Genomic DNA, 20,863 nt, shown 5'->3' on the forward strand with positions numbered 1-20,863 from the left:
CTTCATTTGGGATTTAGCTTTAGACTTGGAAACAGTTTAAGGGAACCATCTACTGCCATGCAAGGTCTGCCACCTGAGCGCCCATTGTTTAAGGAACCTGTTTGGAAGAACCTTCACCATTTTGTATGAACCTTTTGGTTCTGCAGTTATTTTTCTTGTCCTGTTAGTTGTGGCCAGGAGCTGAGCATGTAGCCTGGCAGGTACTTCTAAGGCTCCCAAACTTTTTACTAAGACAACCCATCAACGGCATTTTGTCCCTTTTGGGGACCCATCATTTCCCGTTTCTCTCCCACCACAGCCTAGCCTCCAAGGCCTCTGCTCGACTTCCCCCAGGCCCACCTGTTTCTGCAGTCCCCCTCTCCCTGCAGCTGGGCTGTGATTGCTACCAGGCTGCTGACTATCCACTCGCTTCCTCCCTGCTGTTGCTGCTCAGGGGAAGTGAGAGCAGCGGGATGCGGGCAGCTGTGCAGAGGAAGTGGCCAAAGCCAATGATAGGACAGTCAACAGCCTATCCCTGCCTGTGCGTGCCTTGGAGGCACTTCCTCCACGCTCCTGCTGCCCAGTCCCACTCCCCACGTGAAATGAGAGCACACGGGGAGAGCAACACCTAGACCAGGGGTGGCCAAACTGTGGCTCTTTTACTGTTAAAGTGTGGCTCACAGAGCCACCCCATGCACCCCCAATTCTCCACCTACCAGACCTGGGCGGCGGGGGGAGCTTGGGACCTTTGCCTTGCAGTGGGGTGGTGGGGTAGGGGCTTCTGCTGAGTGGAGAGGTGGGGCTCGGGCTTCTGCCCCATGGGGTGCACGTGCTGGGGCTTGGTACTTCAGCTGCTGCGGGGCTGAGGTCCCAAACCCCGGCAGGCACACCCCAGCTCTTGAACGTCTGAAGATTTGTTGTATGCAGCTCCGAGGGTCAGGAAGTTTGGCCACTCCTGACCTAGACCCTTCCTGCAACCTACTGTTTGGGTAACACTGCTTTACAGGCTGTCAGGTCTGCTCCAGTGTGTGGGATGATGTTGCCCTCTAGTGGTTGGTCTATGTTGAGTATAAACTTTAGTACTAGTCTGCTGCCAGCGAAGGGTTATTGTCTTTCTGCTCGGGCCTGTGATGACAGCCGATGGTTCTGAGTGACTTATCGCCCATGAACGTGATTTAGTCTTTACGTATGTAACCCTTCTGCCAGGTGGTGTTGATAGCAACAAGGGCCAGGTTCAATGCCAAGGCATTTCTCCTAACAACAGAAAATAGAACCGGCTTGAGCCCCCACCCAGCAATCTGGAAAACCAACCAGAACCCCCAGCTGCCTCTAAGCGTCAGTACTTCCCCTCTCACAAGCACTGAGTCTGTGTATCGCAAAGAAAATTTTTAATAAAAAGGGAAAAGGAACCCAGCATTACTTTGAGAAAACCCCACAGCCACGATTCAAAACCCCAGGACCATGGGCAAACACCCACCCCAGACTACGTTGGGCAGTGTCCTTTGCTTCAGTCTCTCACCTTGTGGTGTGAAAGTCTGACATCCAAATGTTCCTCTAACATGCCACTGCCTTCTCCCTCCACTGCACCCCACTCACAGTTGCTGTCCTTGGTCAGCAAAGATCCAGAGTTCAGGGGTGTGTTCATGTGAGTTCACCTCCCATCCCGAGATGGGGTGAGGGGAAGATATGGAGCGATGTCTCTGTGCTGACATCGCCGCGGTTCACTCTGCTGTCATTGCTGGCTGCTGTTGGCTGCTCTCTGACCCCACTGTCAATCTCTGCCTCTGCTGGCCGCTGTTCTTCTGCCTCTTCACGTTCTGAAGTTCCACCACTTAACCCAGCTCTCCGTGATGTCAGCAGGTAGCGGGGAATCTCACTGCTAGAGCAGCCTGTCCAGTCTCTTTCACCACACCATTGTCCCACACCAGATCTAAGGCTATGTCTAGACTATCACTTGTATTGGCAAAACTTATGTCGCTCAAGGGTGTGGAAAAAACATCCCTTGAGCAACATAAGTTTCGCCAGCATAAGTGGTACTATACACAGCGCTGTGTTGGTAGGAGAGCTTCTCCTGCTGACGTAGCTACCGTGGGGGTGGTTTTATTATGTCAACAGGAGAGCTCTTTCTCGTTGGCACAGAGCAGCTACAGGAGAGATCTGACAGCGGTGCACCTGCATCAGCACAGCTGTGATGCTGTAGGCTCTCTAGCATAGACATAGCCTAAGTGATTTCAGCTCCAGTGATTACAGAACAAAACAAGGTTCTCAACTGAGTCTAATCAGTTCTGTCTTTAAACAGTGGAGAGATGAGAGGAGGGTCAACTGGTGTCTAAAACTCCTGAGGCAGAGCCAACACCGCCAGGTAGAAACACCTCTCCCTACTCTCTCTCCACTTCACTGGGGTTTATCCCTACCCCCTGCTTAACGAGTGAGGTTCAATTTAGGGTGACCCCCTCAATCAGGGGCAGGTTAAGTACAGTTCTGATGCCCTTTACTCGTACAATAAGAATAACAACATTTCATTACTCCTGGTTTCAATACGTCAATGCTTTAACAGAGGCAATATCGTATTGCCTCTATGTAAATCCATGATACGCTCACATCTTGAATACTGCGTGCAGATGTGGTCATCCCATCTCAAAAAAGATATATTGGAATTGGAAAAGGTTCAGGAAAGGGCAACAAAAATGATTAGGGGTATGGAATAGCTTTCATCTGAGAGATTAATAAGACTGGAACTTCTTAGCTTGCAAAAGAGACAACTAAGGGGGGATATGATACAGGTCTATAAAATCATGACTGGTGTGGAGAAAGTAAATAAGGAAGTGTTATTTACTCCATCTCATAACACAAGAACCAGGGGTCACCAAATGAAATTAAGAGGCAGGAGGTTTAAAACAAACAAAAGGAAGTATTTTTTCACACAATGCACAGTCAACCTGTGGAACTCTTTGCCAGAGGCTGTTGTGAAGGCCAAGACTATAACAGGATTCAAAAAACCAACAAACCAGCCAACCTAGATAAGTTCCTAGAGGATAGGTCCATCAATGGCTATTAGCCAGGATGTGTAGAGATGCAAAACCATGCTCTGAAATGTCCCTAGTCTCTGTTTGCCAGAAGCTGGGAATTGGAACAGGGGATGGATCACTTGATGACTACCTGTTCTGTTCATACCCTCAGAAGCACCTGGAATTGGCCACCGTCAGAAGACAGGAAACTGGGCTAGATGGACCACTGGTCTGACCCAGTATGGCCGATCTTATGTAAAGTGATTTGTAACTCATCACCAGTTAAAATTGATCACTTTGGCAAAGCAGCTCCATCGGCTGCATTCCTAGTTGGAATAGGTGTGTTTACATAAATATGGTCCGTTCCTCAAGTCTTCTCCCCACAGCTCATCACTAGATGTCAGGGAAGAGTTCATTCAGACCCTTCTTACATCTATGTAGACCTGGCTTGTTACAGCAGCAAAGAGCTTCTCTCTCTTCTCCCCACCTAGTGCAGTAGCTGAGCAGGATTCCAATTTAGAGTTCTCCAGAGTGCGAGGTCATGCACTGGCTAATGTGTGTAGTTTTTCCTCCATAGTCCCAAAGAGATTTCACACTCATTGGAGCAGGGAGCATGTCTCCATTAAACTCTTTTACAACACAGAGCACACTATTAGTGCTTAAATAATCATCTTAGCTGATAAAAGGCCACCAAAGTTTGGAATATGGCCTTCCTGTACTTATGCTAGTGTTAGCAGCAGGTGCTGGGGACCCAGTACTCCTTTCTGGAGCAGCAGGAAGGGCAGTTCCAGGTGTATCACCCCCAGGCCTCCATAAGCTATCTTGCCTTGTAGCATCAGGATAGTGCCTGGACCCTCCTTTTGGGCCACCACAGAGTAACAGAGACAGGAGCTGACATGGTTAACAGCATTTCATCAGAGTTGGCTTGCCTGATTTTTGCGTTTGGCAGGATGGTTAGAGAACTGGAGGCCCAACTGGAATACGAGCGTGTCCGTCGAGAGAAGCTGGAGCGTCAGCTAGATGAATACCGAGCAGAGACAAGCCACCTTAAAGAGTGTCTGGAGAAACTGCAGCTCACACCCACCATCTCAGGGATGAGTGTCTGCCCTCAGGTGACTGCTTTGGGGAACGTGTGAAAAACAACATGAAAAGGTATAAGGTTCATTAGCAACATATAGCTCCGTTGCTGCAAAGACACCAGCAGCATCTGTTGTGTCCACCTGGGTCAGCATCTCCGAAGAGCAAAGAGGATGCTCAGACAGAAAGGATTGCTCTTCCTTACAGCCACCACTTGTAGCCGGACAGGTGCACAGCTGACTTCCTTGATGTTAGTATTGGCCATAGGCCTGGACCCAACCCCCTAGATATGAACAACATTGAACTCTGGTACATGATAATTGCCCCACAGGCTGCTTCAGAAAATGCGGGGAAAAAAGCGAACTCCCCTCGTCCCCAACAACAACAGACAATTATGTAGGAGCCCTGGCATATAGCACAGAATCCACCCCTTGCGACAGAACTCTTGTCCACAGTCCTTGCTTTCTGCCCCCTTTCCCCCATAGTTTCTAGCCCTGCAGGCAAAGAAAACCTTTCCCACAAAAACAGAGTTATAAATCTTTGCGGTTTTGTATTCTGGAGCACATAGACAGCCTGCCACACCAGCTAAGTCAGGTGTGAACTGCTTCAATGTCTTAACTCTGAAGCCAGTGGTGGCAATTTAAATTTCAACATTAACTATTTCAGTAGTGGTTAGTGTAACAGAAAAACAAAGATAATGTGTTTACTGCATAATCCCAAATCTGTCTTCTCAGGTAGCCAAAGCCCCAGCACTCCCCATTCAGGCAGCTTAAAGCTCCAGCTTCCTCCCACCAACTATAGAGGAGTTCGCAAAAAGAAAAGGAGTACTTGTGGCACCTTAGAGACTAACCAATTTATCTGAGCATAAGCTTTCGTGAGCTACAGCTCACTTCATCGGATGCATACTGTGGAAAGTGTAGAAGATCTTTTTATACACACAAAGCATGAAAAAATACCTCCCCTCACCCCACTCTCCTGCTGGTAATAGGAGAGTGGGGTGGGAGGAGATATTTTTTCATGCTTTGTGTGTATATAAAAAGATCTTCTACACTTTCCACAGTATGCATCCGATGAAGTGAGCTGTAGCTCACGAAAGTTTATGCTCAAATAAATTGGTTAGTCTCTAAGGTGCCACAAGTACTCCTTTTCTTTTTGCGAATACAGACTAACACGGCTGTTACTCTAAAACCTGTCATTATAGAGGAGTTATGCATTTTCAATACAACATTCTGCAAAGCAATGAGAACTGAAGGGTCAGGAATAGGGTAAACTAAATAGACCACAGCCACATTCCCAGCTGCCACCTCTCCTGTTTGCCTGCTAAGGAGGAATAAAGTACTCTCATCCCCAGGGACCGAAGGGCTAAGTACTACCCCTCTGTAGCTTCACTACTGTTTTGTGTGCACATATCCTTGCCTGAAACTTGCCAGCAGAGTTCCACATATATAAATGAACCCCTAGTTTAAATCTTCCACTGCCATCTGCTGGCCAGAGGCTAATATTACATCACAATTGCAGTTAGGAATATTCAGTTATTTTCTGTAAATCACATTTAATTCATTGGTGTCAGAGTAGCAACCGTGTTAGTCTGTATTCGCAAAAAGAAAAGGAGTACTTTTGGCACCTTAGAGACTAACCAATTTATTTGAGCATGAGCTTTCACTTCTATAATATTATTGGTATATTATAGCACCTAGGATTCTGAGGCATGGATCAGGACCCCATGGTGCTAGGTGCTGCACAGACACAGAACAAAAGACAGTCCCTGCCCCAAAGAGCCTATAATCTATCTATAAGAAAGAGACAACAACAGGGGGACACAGACAGATGGGGGAATCACACGGAAACAATGAGACAGTTTTTCTCCGCATGATAGCTAGTGGTCTCAACTCACCAGCACCCCAATCTTTGTCAAGCGTCAATACGCAATTTCATGCTGGTGCCTGATTAACAGCATCAGAGACAGAGTTCTTCATTTACCCACAAGGCAGCTATTGCACAGACTGCAGCAGCAGAAGCTTTCCCACAGTGCTCTGTCCCAGGCCTCAGCCCTAACTTGGAGCTGCCCACTGTTTCTTGTGGTGAGACGTTAGCTCAGTCTCCATGGGTCTCTGTCTATGGCCTCTGGTGAGACTGGCAGCAAGACTGGGCAATTAAAAAGGAGTGGGTTTTATGTGGAAATGCCACTCATGTCATAGCCACTGAGGGCTATAAAATTGCTCCATGTCTGTGCCCAACCCTAATCTCTGTCTCCTTCAATCTCACGATGCCACAGGCCCCATTCATAACTGCATTCAGCCAACTGCATAACCTGCAATCATAACTGTCCCATTTCTCACTAACCCCCAGGCTTTCTATCTCATAGCTAATCCCACATCTATTCAACTAGCTTCTCTCAACACTACTCTCTTTATGAGTGCTTCTACTCCCCTCACGCCCTCCCCCCGTCTCCTGCTTCATGGCTGCTTCCCCCCTTCTCTCCCTCACCCATGGCTGCTCCCACACAACTGCCCCTGACCTTTGCATCCCATCTAAGCTCCTCTCCTTGCCTGCTGCCCCCTCCCCACAGTGCTGCTGAAAAGACATCACTTTCTGCTTCCGTGACCCAACCCCAGGGCATTGGCTAGGACATCAGCTCACCAGGGAGTTTTGGAAAACCTGGGGCTACTCTAGCAGCGGCATCAGTCCATTTCACTCAATACAGCTACATGAGGGGTATATTTTACTCCCTTATATCAGTTCTCTGAAAGGGCACAATTGGGCTGCAGTTTAACAGTGGTAGCCACTTCAATAGCTTCTCAGACAGGGGAGCGGAAACTTCTTTCACTGAGGCAGATTCATTTTCAAATCCACCTCTGCATCAGGCAGAGGGGTCCTTTCTGGTTTCACACTGCTATGCTCCACAAGAGGACTCTGCCACCTCTAACCCACATCAGAGGTGAGCGATTGAGCTTTCATCTTTGGAATTTCCCATCTCCTCCTGCTTGGCTTCAGAATTAAAACCAACGTAGATGGCAATGGAGACAATCCCAAGTACTGCAGTAAACCAGGGCAGCATTGCTAGCATCTTGTCCGACCCCGTAAATGTCGGCATGCTGTACCTTGACTAAAGTACCACATTTGTATTCTTTGTATTATCCATAGCCTCATGAATCAAAATGTCACAATGCTACCTGTGAAATCGATATTCTTGCTATTATTTCATTTTGATATACACCTGACTCAACTTTCAGGGGTATTTCCGGCTCCACTAACATTGAGGGATTGGGTGCTTGCGCTGGTTTAATAGAGACTGCTTAAGGCCCCAGTTCTCTTTCAGTCTCTGGGATACGCAGAGTTAATGCAATCTCTGAGTGCCACACAAACCTCCCTGTTGTCCCCACTCAGCAATTGACCTTCTCACTTAAAAGATGCACAAAAAAAAAAGAAAGCAGGTAATTTTTCAGAAAGTTCCCAAACGTCTACAGTATTTTAAGTGCATCTAATGAAAAGAACAAGCTTGGGTTTGAAATTGAGACTTGGTTGTTAACAACAAACACCAAAGTATTAATGACTGTTCAGAAAAAAGTGTTATATCTGTGGCACTTACAGAATACTCTGCAAGCTTCTTGGTGCCCTGCGGACAGCACTGAACCACACCACAGCTGAAATAAAAGTTCTGTTCAGTTTGCACCACTACACTTTTTCAAGTCTTCACCCCTCTCTTAAAACAAATGACAGGAGCATGAAGCTGAACATCTGTGAGCTGTAGATGTATCTATCCTAGAAAGGGAGTGTTGTCTAATAGGGAGGTGGCACCTCCATCTGCTTCATGCCTCACCTTAGGCAAATAGTGGGGGGGCAGGCAGATCAGATCAGCTAGTTAGGGGTGAAGACATTGCTGGCAGGGGTGGTAAGGGTGGCTGGAGGGGAAGAAGGAAAGAAAAGTGAGATATAAGAAAACGGTCATTCCAGTGGCTTGTTTTCCAAACTACAGGCTCAATAACTGAGTGTTAGAATAAGCCATGATCCTGGCTATTACTATATATCTTATCCTGTAAGACAGCATTTTGTGACTGTTCAAAGGAGTTTATGTGGTTTAAAATCCTCCCTTGCTAAGGAAGCAGGTGTAGATGAGTGACTGAAGTTTAATGGCTTTTATATTCTCTTTTTAGGAAGGCGAGGCTGCCTCTAATTTAGGCAAAGAGAAAAAGAAAATGAAGAAAAAGCCACCAGGCAGCCCCGGCGGAGTGTTTGTAAGACGATACTGAGGTGCGAATTGAGAGTTGCTGTTTTGTATCCATCTTGTCAGACTGACAGAGTTAGAGAAGGGTGTTCACACAGGAAATGCAACGCTAAGAGTGACAGGACAGGGCCACATCAGACAATATTGCCATGAGCTAAACTCATGCCAAACAAGGGTTAACTTTCAGAGAGGTATCTATGTAAGTCACATTTTGATATTTCACAGGAGGGAGTGGAAATGTTATGTAATAGCACTACCTTGACACTTGTAGAAGACAACCCTCAAGGTACTACAGAAGTGTGCATATAGTATATTTACAGCTTAATGCTGTACATCACGTATGGTTTCCGATCTTTGTGGTTTTAACTAGCTATGTACCAGTTTCTTTGCTTAAAGATAAATCTTATTGTGGAAAGAGACACTGTTTTCTGCAATGGTGATTTTTCCCCCCCCCCTTTTTATACTGGCACAGGGTAGTGACTAATTAGCAAATCATAGAGGGTAAAATTTTCAAGAGCACTTAATTTTTCAGAAGTGAGCTAGGCTCCTAAGGCCCCTGGACTTTCAATGAAAATTAGGAGCTTTTGAAAATTTTATCCATAATAAGTGGTTTTCATCATATACTCAGAAGAGATAAATGCGTTAAGTACTTCTGCAGAGACTTGCTCTAACTGAACCTCCAGACCAAGTATTCTTGTTTATCCAAACTCTTCCATGTCTTTCACTAAGACATGGACATTGACATCTTTCATATGTCACTTATATGAAAAAGTAATTCAAATGACAGAAGGAAAAGAGACAGGGCAACTTATGGGGCAACTATATAATGACCGTATATACACCCTACAAATACCTGCTTGTGTAAATAATCCAGCTGTGCCAACTCCTCATGTGGTCATCACTTAACAGCAAACTCCCTTACGCTGATTTCATGCTTAAGGAATACATTTTCAGTTAAAGGGGACAAAGGAGTTGAGTTTTACTATCCAGACCCCTGAGACACACTCAGGACCAAATTACAGTTGTGTAAAAAACATTGATACCAACAAGAAGTAGAAGAATTTGGCCCTTGGTCGTGACTGTGCTGCATTTGCAATACTTTATAATCCAAAGCATCACATAAAGTAGTTATACTTCTGAATAAATTAAAACATTCATAGAACAATCCTGACTTTTGGCTGATCTGTACAGAGGTATTAAATATAAGCTCAGATTTCACACTACAAATGAATTAAATGTAGCAGGGATATGCTCAGAGGTTCTTCCTCTCAATCTCTTGTGAAAATCCTGCGATCAAACTGAAGGGAAAGTTAGGGTGATTTCTCTGCATTTGAGGGAGTTCCCTTTTCTGACTCATCACCCCAGGCTGACGGTATTTTTCCTCAGAGGTCATCAAAATACTTTCAGAGAGAAAAATCTTTTGCCCTTTGAACACATTATATTACATCAAAGGGCAGGTATTTTCCAAAATATTTTCTGCAGTCCTCCCACAACTCTACAACCCCCTAACCCAAACTTAGTATAAGAACCCAAAAACTGGACACTATTACCAATATACTTAGAATAGTTTTCAGGAACAAATATAAAGAAATCACACACACACAAACTTCCAGCAAATGCATTTAATACAGCGGTGTTGCCTCCTCCCATGGTTAGTTAGGAGAAATCAGCTTTGTTTGAATGGGAAAACAAACGTATGGGCTCCCAGTGCCTAATGGCCGAGGATATACTTGCCCTGGATGCAAGGTTCATCACAGGCTAAGGGGAAGTTTTGGGGAGAGGCCCTTGTAGCACATAGCAGCAGCAGGTCAGGAAGATGCAACATAAAACATAGGCTCCAAGCATACGACTAGCTGCCCAATGACTCACATTGACGTCAACACTTTGCTGGAATGGCCATTTATTTTGCAAAAGTAGGATGAGCAGTGGAGAAAGACCTTTTAAATTTAACTCAAGCCCTCCATATACAAAGATACTGCAGAATCAAGAAAGAAAGAAGCCAAGAAAACACAACTCTGAAAGCTGAGGGAAGCTGGTGAATAAAATAAAAAGTTCTATGACTGAAAACATACAATAATCAGACAGAAAATTCCGAACAACTCATGCTCCCTAGATCCCAATTTACTCCTGCAGCCATTAAGCCTAAGCCTACCATCAAGCTGTTCTCAAAACTTACATTGGTTTTAATGAGCCTGCTGCACATGCAAATGAGACACATTCCATTCAACAAAACACATACTTCCACAGTAGAAATTTACTCAATTCCATGCAATTAGGGAAGACTAAAATGATTACGAAGGGGGAACAAAGAATAAAAGTGTTGCCTTTCACGTGAGAAACAGTCACGTAATGGGGAGGGATATTTAAGGAACAGGAGGTGATGATTCCTCTATTTTGAGGATTCTTTGGGTAATAAAGATTATAGGTCAATTTCAGAGGAGAATCTAACTTGGAGTAACTTGCCCTTTCTTCCAGATGCCTTAAATTCAGATTCCTTTATGCCCAATTCAGACATGTAACTATCCTTCCTTACAGTGTCAGTTTGGCAGATACCAAATCTTAAAACTGATTAGCCATTACTGAGGAGCAGGTAATGACAGGGGGAAATGCAACTCCTGGGTTCTACCTATTGAGAGCAAATGAATCATGATCTGTGGAAGAGAACTGCAGATGTGATTACCAGTCATTTTTGGTGTCAAATATTTGTGTAGTATTCATCACTGCAAAGAGCCCTTTGTGGATCAGTTAGAAGTGGATGCTGCAAACGGAAATGGTTGAGGTACACTGGAAGATGAATAAATAGGGGTCTACCAAATTCACAGCCATGAAAATCAAGTCATGTACCATGAAAATCTGGTCTCTGGCTGCCCAGTCTGAAGGGAGAGTGGAGAGCAGTGGCTGCTGGCCGGGCACCCAGCTCTGAAGGCAGTGCCGCCACCAGGAGCGGCAGCACAGAAGTAAGGCTGGCAATGCCATGTCACCCTTATTTCTCTGCTGCTGGTGGTGGGGGAGCTGCCTTCAGAACTGGGCACCCAGCCAGTAGCTGCCACTCTCCTGCCGCCCAGCATCAGGCGGCACGGCTGCTGGAGTAAGGGTGACAGTACCATAAGCCCCCTACAACAGGCCTGCAACCCTCTTTTGGGTTGGGGCCCCCAGTTTGAGAAACGCTGTGGAGAAATCCGCTGTAGGTTGGTCACCGCATAAACATCTGCGAATTTGCTATTTGTGCCATGACCAACCTGCAAAAAATGTGTGATTGTTCTGTGATTTAAGTAGACCCTTAACTATAAATATGGTGTTTAGAATAGGCTCAAGTGATTCTCTAAAACCTTTACTTGTAACACACCTAAATCTATCATACAAAGGGATGAAAAAATGATTAATTCTCTAGGTACAGAGCACATACAAGGAAAATACATAAATAGAGTACAGGTTTCAGAGTAGCAGCCGTGTTAGTCTGTAACCGCAAAAAGAAAATTTAATTGGGGATTGGTCCTGCTTTGAGCAGGGGGTTGGACTAGATGACCTCCTGAGGTCCCTTCCAACCCTGATATTCTATGATTCTATGAAAAGGAGGACTTGTGGCACCTTAGAGAGTAACCAATTTATTTGAGCATAAGCTTTTGTGAGCTAGAGCTCACTTCATCAGATGCATTCAGTGGAAAATACAGTGGGGAGATTTATATATCACATATATAAATGGGTGTTACCATACACACTGTAAGGAGAGTGATCAGGTAAGGTGAGCTATTACCAGCAGGAGAGCGGGGGGGGGGGAACCTTTTGTAGTGATAATCAAGGTGGGCCATTTCCAGCAGTTGACAAGAACATCTGAGGAACAGTGGGGAGAGGGGGGCGGGGAATAAACATGGGGAAATATAGTTTTACTTTGTGTAATGACCCATCCACTCCCAGTCTCTATTCAAGCCTAAGTTAATTGTATCCAGTTTGCAAATTAATTCCAATTCAGCAGTCTCTCAGTCTGTTTTTGAAGTTTTTTTGTTGAAGAATTGCGACTTTTTGGTCTGTAATCGAGTGACCAAAGAGATTGAAGTGTTCTCCGACTGGTTTTTGAATGTTATAATTCTTGACATCTGATTTGTGTCCATTTATTCTTTTATGTAGAGACCGTCCAGTTTGGCCAATGTAGGCAGAGGGGCATTGCTGGCACATGATGGCATATATCACATTGGTAGACCTATTCATGATGACGACAGCACCTCCTTTGTCAGCCTTTTTGATTATGATGTCAGAGTTGTTTCTGAAGCTGTGGAAGGCACTGTGTTCTGCACGGCTGAGGTTATGGGGCAAGGGATGCTGCTTTTCCACAATTTCAGCCCGTGCACATTGGCGGAAACACTCTATGCAGAAGTCCAGTCTGTTGTTTCGACCTTCAGGAGGAATCCACCCAGAATCCTTCTTTTTGTAGTCTTGGTAGGAAGGTCTCTGTGGGTTAGTATGTTGTTCAGAGGTGTGTTGGAAATATTCCTTGAGTTGGAGACATTGAAAATAGGATTCTAGGTCACCACAGAACTGTATACAAATAGAGTAGCCTCAGCTCTAAGGAGAATAACTATTCTTACTGTAAGTTGTTATCTCAGTTTTACAAATTGGTAAATTGTACTCCATGTTCTTGGACAGCAATGTAACTATTACGCTACAAGGGAGTGTTTAAATACATAATTTCATACACAGAATATAAAATTCACAGGACACTAGCAAATTCGATTTGTAAACAGTAAACCAGAGTCACCTGAAAATGCCTCTATACAGTACTGTATACAAAACCTCTCTCCCCTGTACAGAGACTACTCAGAGTTAAAATTTACTCAATAGGAACATAGTTACCTGTAAAGAATGGAACTAAGCATTGGCACTGTTGTTGGATCATATTAAAGAAGTTCTGTATTAAAATCACAAATGAGTTTGATTCCCCATAGTTTCAATTCCAGGGTATTACTAATTAAGAGGTCTCTTGGTTTTTGGTACTGTTTCTCTCTCTCTCTGTGTGTGAAACTTGCAAGCTGCTAATTGTGTTAGTACATTCTAAGACAGAGTCTGTTCTCAAAGCAATTCACACAGAGAGAGACTCAAAGCAATACTCTAACAACAGAAACAGCACCCAGAGACTCCCCACCCTTTTGCTGTATTAACAATTGTGATTAAAATAGAGATAGAGGATGTATGTGGATGGATGCTTGGTGTGGATAATAACTGAATGATCAGGGAGGTGCCAGCCTAAGAATCCAGTGTCCATCGGCTGAAGAAGGCGTCAAGTGGAAATAACCAGAGGACCCCCCGGACTGGAATCCACCCAACAGCCTCAAGAATGGGAGAACCAAAGAACAAGATAACATCTTGGAGCCGTCAGGAATGTGCTATCTGCTGATTGATTCAGCAACAGCATGATGAAGCAATTCCCATAGACTGGCATAGGAAGAAATTCCTATAAAAATAGACTCTAAAAAGTGAGAACTTTGGGGTCTGATTCTGCAAACCAACTTCCAGGAGCATCAGATGAGCAACTGACAAGGCCCTGCTCCCTCTTCGTGTCCAGGCCACCTGGCCAGTGGCTTGGCATGAGCAACTCTAAGGCTGGTAACTATGATAACTACCTTGCAGAACGGACACGTGTGTGTGTGTGAATGAATATGAGATTGAATGGAATGTTATAGCTATAACTAATTGCTTACTAGGATTCTTTCTGTATTCACAATAAATGTGGTATTTTGCCTTTTTCCCTTTAATAAGTTCCTGCTGGTTTTTATTTTATTGGTATAACATTTTGGTGGAGAAATGCGAAAGGGGGAATATTGGTAAAAAACCTCAGTTATTGTAAATATTGGTGTGCACACCGCCAGCTCTAGTGAGCTAGGCATTTCTATTAGGTTAACCAGACCTGCTGGCCTCTGAGAAGGTAGCAGGTGACCTGCTGACCTCCGAGAAGGTAGCAGGAAAAACAGATTACACCAGACCTGCTGGCCTCCGAGAAGGTAGCAGGGAAAACAGATTAAACTAGACTTGCTGGCCTCCGGGAAGGTAGCAGGGGACCTGCTGGCGTCCGAGAAAGTAGCAGAGAAGAACAGGTTAACCGGACCTGCTGGCCTCCGGGAAGGTAGCAGGGGACCTGCTGGCCTCCGGGAAGGTAGCAGGGGACCTGCTGGCCTCCGGGAAGGTAGCAGGGGAAAAACGCATAGATTAAGCTATGATTTCAGAATCTAGGCTGTGTCACTTGCTAAGTAATACCAGCAGTGACAAAGAGATTGAAATATCCATGTTAAGATGTTTAAAAGAAAACAGGGTGAGCCAATACCAGAGGGAGCAATGGAATCAGAAGGAACTCCAACCTCACCTTTTGTTAAAGAAATTACACCTTTTAAACAAATCCTTCAAAAATTTGGGCACAGTCCTTGGACTAAACAAGCCCTAGCTGATGTCTGCACTATTTCGGACCTAGAGGATAGATTGGCTCAGTATACCCTCATATACAAACCTTCTAGTGCTGCCAAAAGAGATGCAGCAGCAATTTGGTTGTTGTGGGAGGCATGTAAGGATTCTTCCCTCCGCTTGTCTTCATGTAAAGAGGAAAAGGCACAAACGGAAAAGGGAGCAGACAATTGGAAGGTGCTGGCTACAAATACCCAAAGCTAGCTGAAAATAGTGAAAGAGGCACTCCAGGAATACAAAAAGAGTGAAAAAGTTAACTCTGCAGAGGCTGGAGGGAGGCAGGTAAAGGGGGAGAAGGTCCTATGTACGGCACCCCCAGGCATAATTACAAAGAGAAAAGAGAGTAAAAAAAAAAGTTAACTCTGCAGAGGCTGGAGGGAATTAAGCAGTTAAACTTTGTATTTCACCCAAACAACTTTTAACCGAAAATGTTAAAAAGGAAAAGTGTTAGAGAAAGAGCATTCTTGGTTTCTTTGCAGCCATTCTGAAAGAAAAATGGGCCCTTTTCCAAAGGAATGTCTGTAAATTAGCCAGGCAAAAATAAACTTAAAATCATTTGACTGGACAATTTAGTCAAATTTGCTAAAAGAACATAAGAGGGTTCTATTGGAACTTAACTGCCTCAAATGTATAAAGGGAATGTAAGATGTAAAAAACAGAGCAGTGTGGAAGGGATGTTAAGGAAAAGAAAATGTGTATGTATCTGTCTGTGTGTGTGTAAATATGTAAAGTTCTAAGGACCAGTTAGTTTTGTTTTTGTTTTAAATAATGCCACTAAAAATCCATTTGACTCTTTAATTCAAAGTTGCAAAACTGACAGACCTTTTTGCTAGACACAGGTAATTAGTGTTGTTTGGCTTTGGGATTTGGCATTTAACCCTTAAAAGGTAACTCAATGTTTTACAAAATTTAAAATGTTTTTAAGTTGTGGCTGCAGCAGGGCAGTCAATCAGGAGAATATAAAAAAAAAAAATTTTGGATTCTTTTTGTTTGTTTGTTTTTTGTTTGTTTTTGTAACAAAATAGCAGATGAGAGTTGTAGTAAAAAAAATAATAAAAAAAAGACAGTGCCTCTCTGAAGCAACAGCAGGGGTGAGGTGCACAAAACAAAAAGAAGCAATGTTAGAAACACTGAGTCTTAAAATGGCTCTGAGTAATCAGACTGTCACTTTGATAAAGGTATATGAAAACTCTGTAAGCAAAAAAAGAAATAGTGACACCTTATGTAAAAATGGATCTGGATAATGTTATAGAAGTTAAACTATGGAAGGAATGTGCATTTGCCTCAGAACATGTGCAGGGTATATTATAGAAGGGGCAAAAGAAATGCAAACATACCATGCTACTTAATTAAAATGCTATTAGGGCTCCAAAGGGAGCCACAATAGGTTGGGTTTTCTTTTTCAGATTGCTGTGTGTTTTGGAAGCAGAAGTTAAAAGTAATCAAAACTCTGGTGAAAGTTGATTGTGTCCCTTTTAAGATAGAGTCTCTGAGCTGCTGATGGCTTTAAATCCAAAAGCAGGAAGTTTCTGTGAAAATGCAAATTACCTAAATGATAAAGGAAGGAAAGAACTAGCAGCACAAAGGAGCTGCAGATAAAGGACATACCTGGTCAGCAAACAAATTGTCTAAATAAAAGGCATGGGAATACAAGATAATTTTAATAAATTTAATGATAATAAGTATCCCTGTAACAACGTATAGTGTGTATGATTTTTGGAAAAATCCTTTAAGGTCGTATGGTAATGATGCTTCTCAGTTATTACCTGTAAATAAAACTTAAAGCTTAACACAGCAGGAAAAACATTATAAACTTGGTCTGCTGTATAAGAAGGAAAACTCAGGGATTTAATGACTAAACAGTGGGATAATTTCCCCATAACCCTTAAAAAATAAAAGCCATTGAAACCTGGCCTGCCTATAGAACAAAAACAGGAAAATGTGGGGGCAATTCCTCTGTTTTGCCTGCAATCAGCAAGAGTATTTGTAAAAGAAATATTTTAAGCAATAATCTGCCACCCCAAAAGGGGTAGAAACATGTTCTTTTTGTCTTTCAGAAAATCAGGAAAAGCTGATGCCAGCTGAAAAGCAACCCAATACCATGAATCTACTGTCACAATAGAAATTGTGTTCTGTGTTCTATGTTTTGTCTTGTGTTTTGTTTTGTTGCTAGCACTGTTGTGTGTTTAAAAAAAAAAATACCGAAGACCTGCAGGAACTTAAAAATAAATTAAGCTTTCTGTCCCAGCTACAGGACAGCCTGATACAAAAACAAGTACATGCCAATGTAGACTTGGTCCAAATTGGTCTGCGTAACCTAAAAGGCTGATGGAATCTTTAGTAATGGCTTAATACTACCACATGGCTTACCCATAAGAAAAAAAATATATTAGAAATACGAAACTACACAGCCATAGCTATGGGATGCACTGAAATGCAGATACTTGCACTAGCTACTTTGGAACACAAAATGTTCTGGGTTATATTGGGAAATATTAAGGGTTTGATGCATTTGTTAAAAAAGAAAGAGATCATTGTTTGACACTTATCAATATGAATGGATGCAATATGTTTCCAGTATTGTAAACCAGACCTGTTAATGGGAGAAACTGTTGTCAAAATTGCACACCAACAATCCCTGGAGGCAAAGGTATTGAAGGTTAACCCACTCCTCATATTACACATGGGATCCTTCTGGCTACCCTGGACCTTGAGCCAGTGGGCTGGGGAGGGAGGGAAGCTATTGGACACTAGAGGTTGTACCGAATGGACTCCTCAAAAGTGGGTGTGCCTCACCTTGCCTGTTGCCCCAGAACCTTATAGTAAAGATACATCACTAGGATCATGTATGTGGCATGAATTGGAATCACAAACTCAAATTGCCTCACAGTACTTTCTCTTGAATAGGCTACATAGAAAGTGACACTGACGATTATAAATCTTAGTGTCAAAAGGGGGATTATGTTGGATCACATTAAAGAAGTTCTGTATTAAAAATCACAAATGAGTTTGATTCCCCATAGTTTCAATTCCAGGGTATTACTAATTAAGAGGTCTCTTGGTTTTTGGTACTGTTTCTCTCTCTCTCTGTGTGTGAAACTTGCAAGCTGCTAATTGTGTTAGTACATTCTAAGACAGAGTCTGTTCTCAAAGCAATTCACACAGAGAGAGACTCAAAGCAATACTCTAACAACAGAAACAGCACCCAGAGACTCCCCACCCTTTTGCTGTATTAACAATTGTGATTAAAATAGAGATAGAGGATGTATGTGGATGGATGCTTGGTGTGGATAATAACTGAATGATCAGGGAGGTGCCAGCCTAAGAATCCAGTGTCCATCGGCTGAAGAAGGCGTCAAGTGGAAATAACCAGAGGACCCCCCGGAGGGCAGACTGGAATCCACCCAACAGCCTCAAGAATGGGAGAACCAAAGAACAAGATAACATCTTGGAGCCGTCAGGAATGCGCTATCTGCTGATTGATTCAGCAACAGCATGATGAAGCAATTCCCATAGACTGGCATAGGAAGAAATTCCTATAAAAATAGACTCTAAAAAGTGAGAACTTTGGGGTCTGATTCTGCAAACCAACTTCCAGGAGCATCAGATGAGCATCTGACAAGGCCCTGCTCCCTCTTCATGTCCAGGCCACCTGGCCAGTGACTTGGCATGAGCAACTCTAAGGCTGGTAACTATGATAACAACCTTGCAGAACGTACGTACGTACGTGTGTGTGTGTGGAATGTTATAGCTATAACTATCTGCTTACTAGGATTCTTTCTGTATTCACAATAAATGTGGTATTTTGCCTTTTTCCCTTTAATAAGATCCTGCTGGTTTTTATTTTATTGGTATAACACTGTTACTTAATTACACTTGTGGTGAAAAATAATCTCCTGCGACAAGGACTTAACTAAAATACGATTGGTTGCTTAAACGTTGCAAAAATATCCTCCCATCCTGTCATGTCTTAATGTTGAAATTTATCAGCCATTGGCAGAAGGTAAAGAGATCAAGATTTAAGTTTGGTTTAGAACAGTCAATGGGACCAATTTATTTCCCAAGGACTATGGTGCTCACCCGCTTTCAAGAGGGATCTGGAGGCAGGAGCATCAGCAGTTTCATGAAAGAAATGTAAGATTTCCACATTTCAAGCCAGATTCTGCTTTCAGGTAAAGGATATGGACCATATAGGCGAGTTCTGTATCTCCAGCAACAGAAAGGAGTCAAAAGCCAACCTTTGTCTTGCTCAGGGAGTTATACACACACATTGCCAAATGTGACATTTCCCCTCAGACAAGGGAGTTAAAAAATCGTTTGGCTGTATGGGTGGAGGAAACTGTCAAAGAAGGGGTGAGCATTTTAGTTATTTTTAATAGTTAGTTAATTTTTAAGACTCAGCTTTATGCTGGGAAAGGGATCCTTTTGAAAAGGCTTTATTTTAACAATTTTATAAAGGTGGGGGACACATCTCATTTAAGCCTTTTGACAAGGCTTTATTTTAACAATTTTATAAAGGTGGGGGACACATCTCACCCGGCAGGGGAGAGGAGAATCGGGATGGAACGTAAACTTGCAGCTCCAGTAGTTTAAGATGCACAGAAGTCTCAGAGTAGGATAGCTCCTTGCATTTGGTCACATCAGATGGTAAACACTTTCCTTTGGCGGGGACGTGAGAGTGGGATAAATGTTAATGAGAACAGAACCTTTCCAAAATCAATCATAGGACATGTTCTTTGATTCTTATGCCAAAAAACATTCTGATTTTATATAAACACAGATTCAATGTTTCTTCTGTATGAGGTTTTTGAAAAAAGGGCCACTAAAGAATCAATTAGAAGTTAAGGAAAGGTTCCTATTATTGCCCCTAACTATTTTGACCTTTATTATTACAGAGAATATTTTTTAGTACACATTATCAATACAAGAACAAAGGCACTACGAATACCCGCAGTAGCGAACACAGTATGACCAAACAGATGTTCCATGATGTCAGTGGCCTTTTCTTCTTCTATCTGTAGTGCAGTAGTTCCACTGGGTCTATTTCCAAAACCTATAAAATCCCAGTGCTATTGCTAGGCAAGTGAAAACAGAAGCTGTAAAAAGAAAGGAAATAATTAATATAACACTCAATATCGCCTTGTGTTACATGCAAGGAATTCATTTTTGCCACAGACAGAAGGTTGTATAGAACTCTAGATGATACGAGACAATCTAAAACAGATTTTATTTTAAAAAAGTGCTTCTCTCTAAGTTTCAACCCTTTCTGTACAGAAACTATTTTAAGGGTTGGGGCAGTTATGACACGTTTTCAGTACACAAATCAAAAAGATGTTTAAACTAAGAGAGAACTCAGTTGACAATACACATAACTGGTACAATGTCGGGGTAGCTAAGAGCAGAGTGTGTGAAATCTCAGCAACTGTCCTTCTATACTTATTGAACCAGCAGTTTAGCAAAGGTTAAGAGGGGGTTAACCAGGTTCAGTTCTTATTGTTGGACTTGCTTTCTCAATTCCACAATTGTTTGGTTACTTCCCTTTCACCCACCTCCAATTCTGTGTAATTTTTACTGTCTACAGGTAGACTGGGAAATGAATCTCATCTGAGCTCAATTTGTTTTCTTTAAAGCTTACATAAATTACCAAATTTGAAAGCATGTTTCTTTGAAAACTTGACTGGGAAGTTTACTGCTACTTGTAGTTAAGGTACATTGATCAAGGTCGAGATCTCCCTACAGATCAGTAAGTGCATGCAACAGAAGTCATAAGCTTTTAAGACTTTTTTGAGCAAGCCACCTCAAACTACCACCACATCAGACCATATGGATATGTGAATATACCACTTCACTCCCTATAGACTAGCTTTAAGCCCCAGAACAATTCTTTGGTGGCTGACGGGGCCCAGGATGGTTTTCACTGGGGCATCTCTGCAGCAGGGGCTTGCTGACTGCAGCAAGGATGAATGTCATGGGAAGCAGTTTTTATATCCTGTACTCATGTCCTTCTATCCCAATTTTGGGCCCAATCGTGATCCCACCGAAGTCCCTCTCAAGTTTTCTGCCTACCCATGGTCTTATGTCAAATAATCCTTTTATAAATTATGATAAAAGCTAAACAAGAGATGTT

General features: G+C 43.0%; 2 protein-coding genes across 8 annotated transcripts in view; one reads left to right on the forward strand and one right to left on the reverse strand.

Moving 5' to 3' along the window:
* Nucleotides 1-14,428, forward strand: part of ANKRD42 (ankyrin repeat domain 42) — a 58,201-nt gene extending 43,773 nt beyond the window's left edge. For 2 of the 4 annotated variants that reach the window (XM_048841139.2, XM_048841125.2), the window contains 3 exons: nt 3,937-4,099; nt 8,219-8,315; nt 12,415-14,428. In XM_048841139.2, the coding sequence (XP_048697096.1) occupies nt 3,937-4,099; nt 8,219-8,314 (259 nt within the window). In that variant the 3' untranslated portion in view covers nt 8,315; nt 12,415-14,428. Of the gene's footprint in view, nt 1-3,936; nt 4,140-8,218; nt 8,316-12,414 lie in introns of those variants that run through there. The other 2 variants (XR_012667552.1, XM_048841135.2) reach the window with 2 other exon arrangements.
* Nucleotides 9,897-20,863, reverse strand: part of CCDC90B (coiled-coil domain containing 90B) — a 28,151-nt gene continuing 17,184 nt past the window's right edge. For 3 of the 4 annotated variants that reach the window (XM_048841245.2, XM_048841233.2, XM_048841263.2), the window contains exon 9: nt 19,571-19,832. In XM_048841245.2, coding sequence (XP_048697202.1) covers nt 19,777-19,832 — 56 coding nt within the window. In that variant the 3' untranslated portion in view covers nt 19,571-19,776. Of the gene's footprint in view, nt 12,778-19,570; nt 19,833-20,863 lie in introns of those variants that run through there. The other variant, XR_007355388.2, reaches the window with a different exon arrangement.

Source organism: Caretta caretta, chromosome 1 (assembly GCF_965140235.1).
Source record: "Caretta caretta isolate rCarCar2 chromosome 1, rCarCar1.hap1, whole genome shotgun sequence".
Lineage (NCBI taxonomy): Eukaryota > Metazoa > Chordata > Testudines > Cheloniidae > Caretta > Caretta caretta.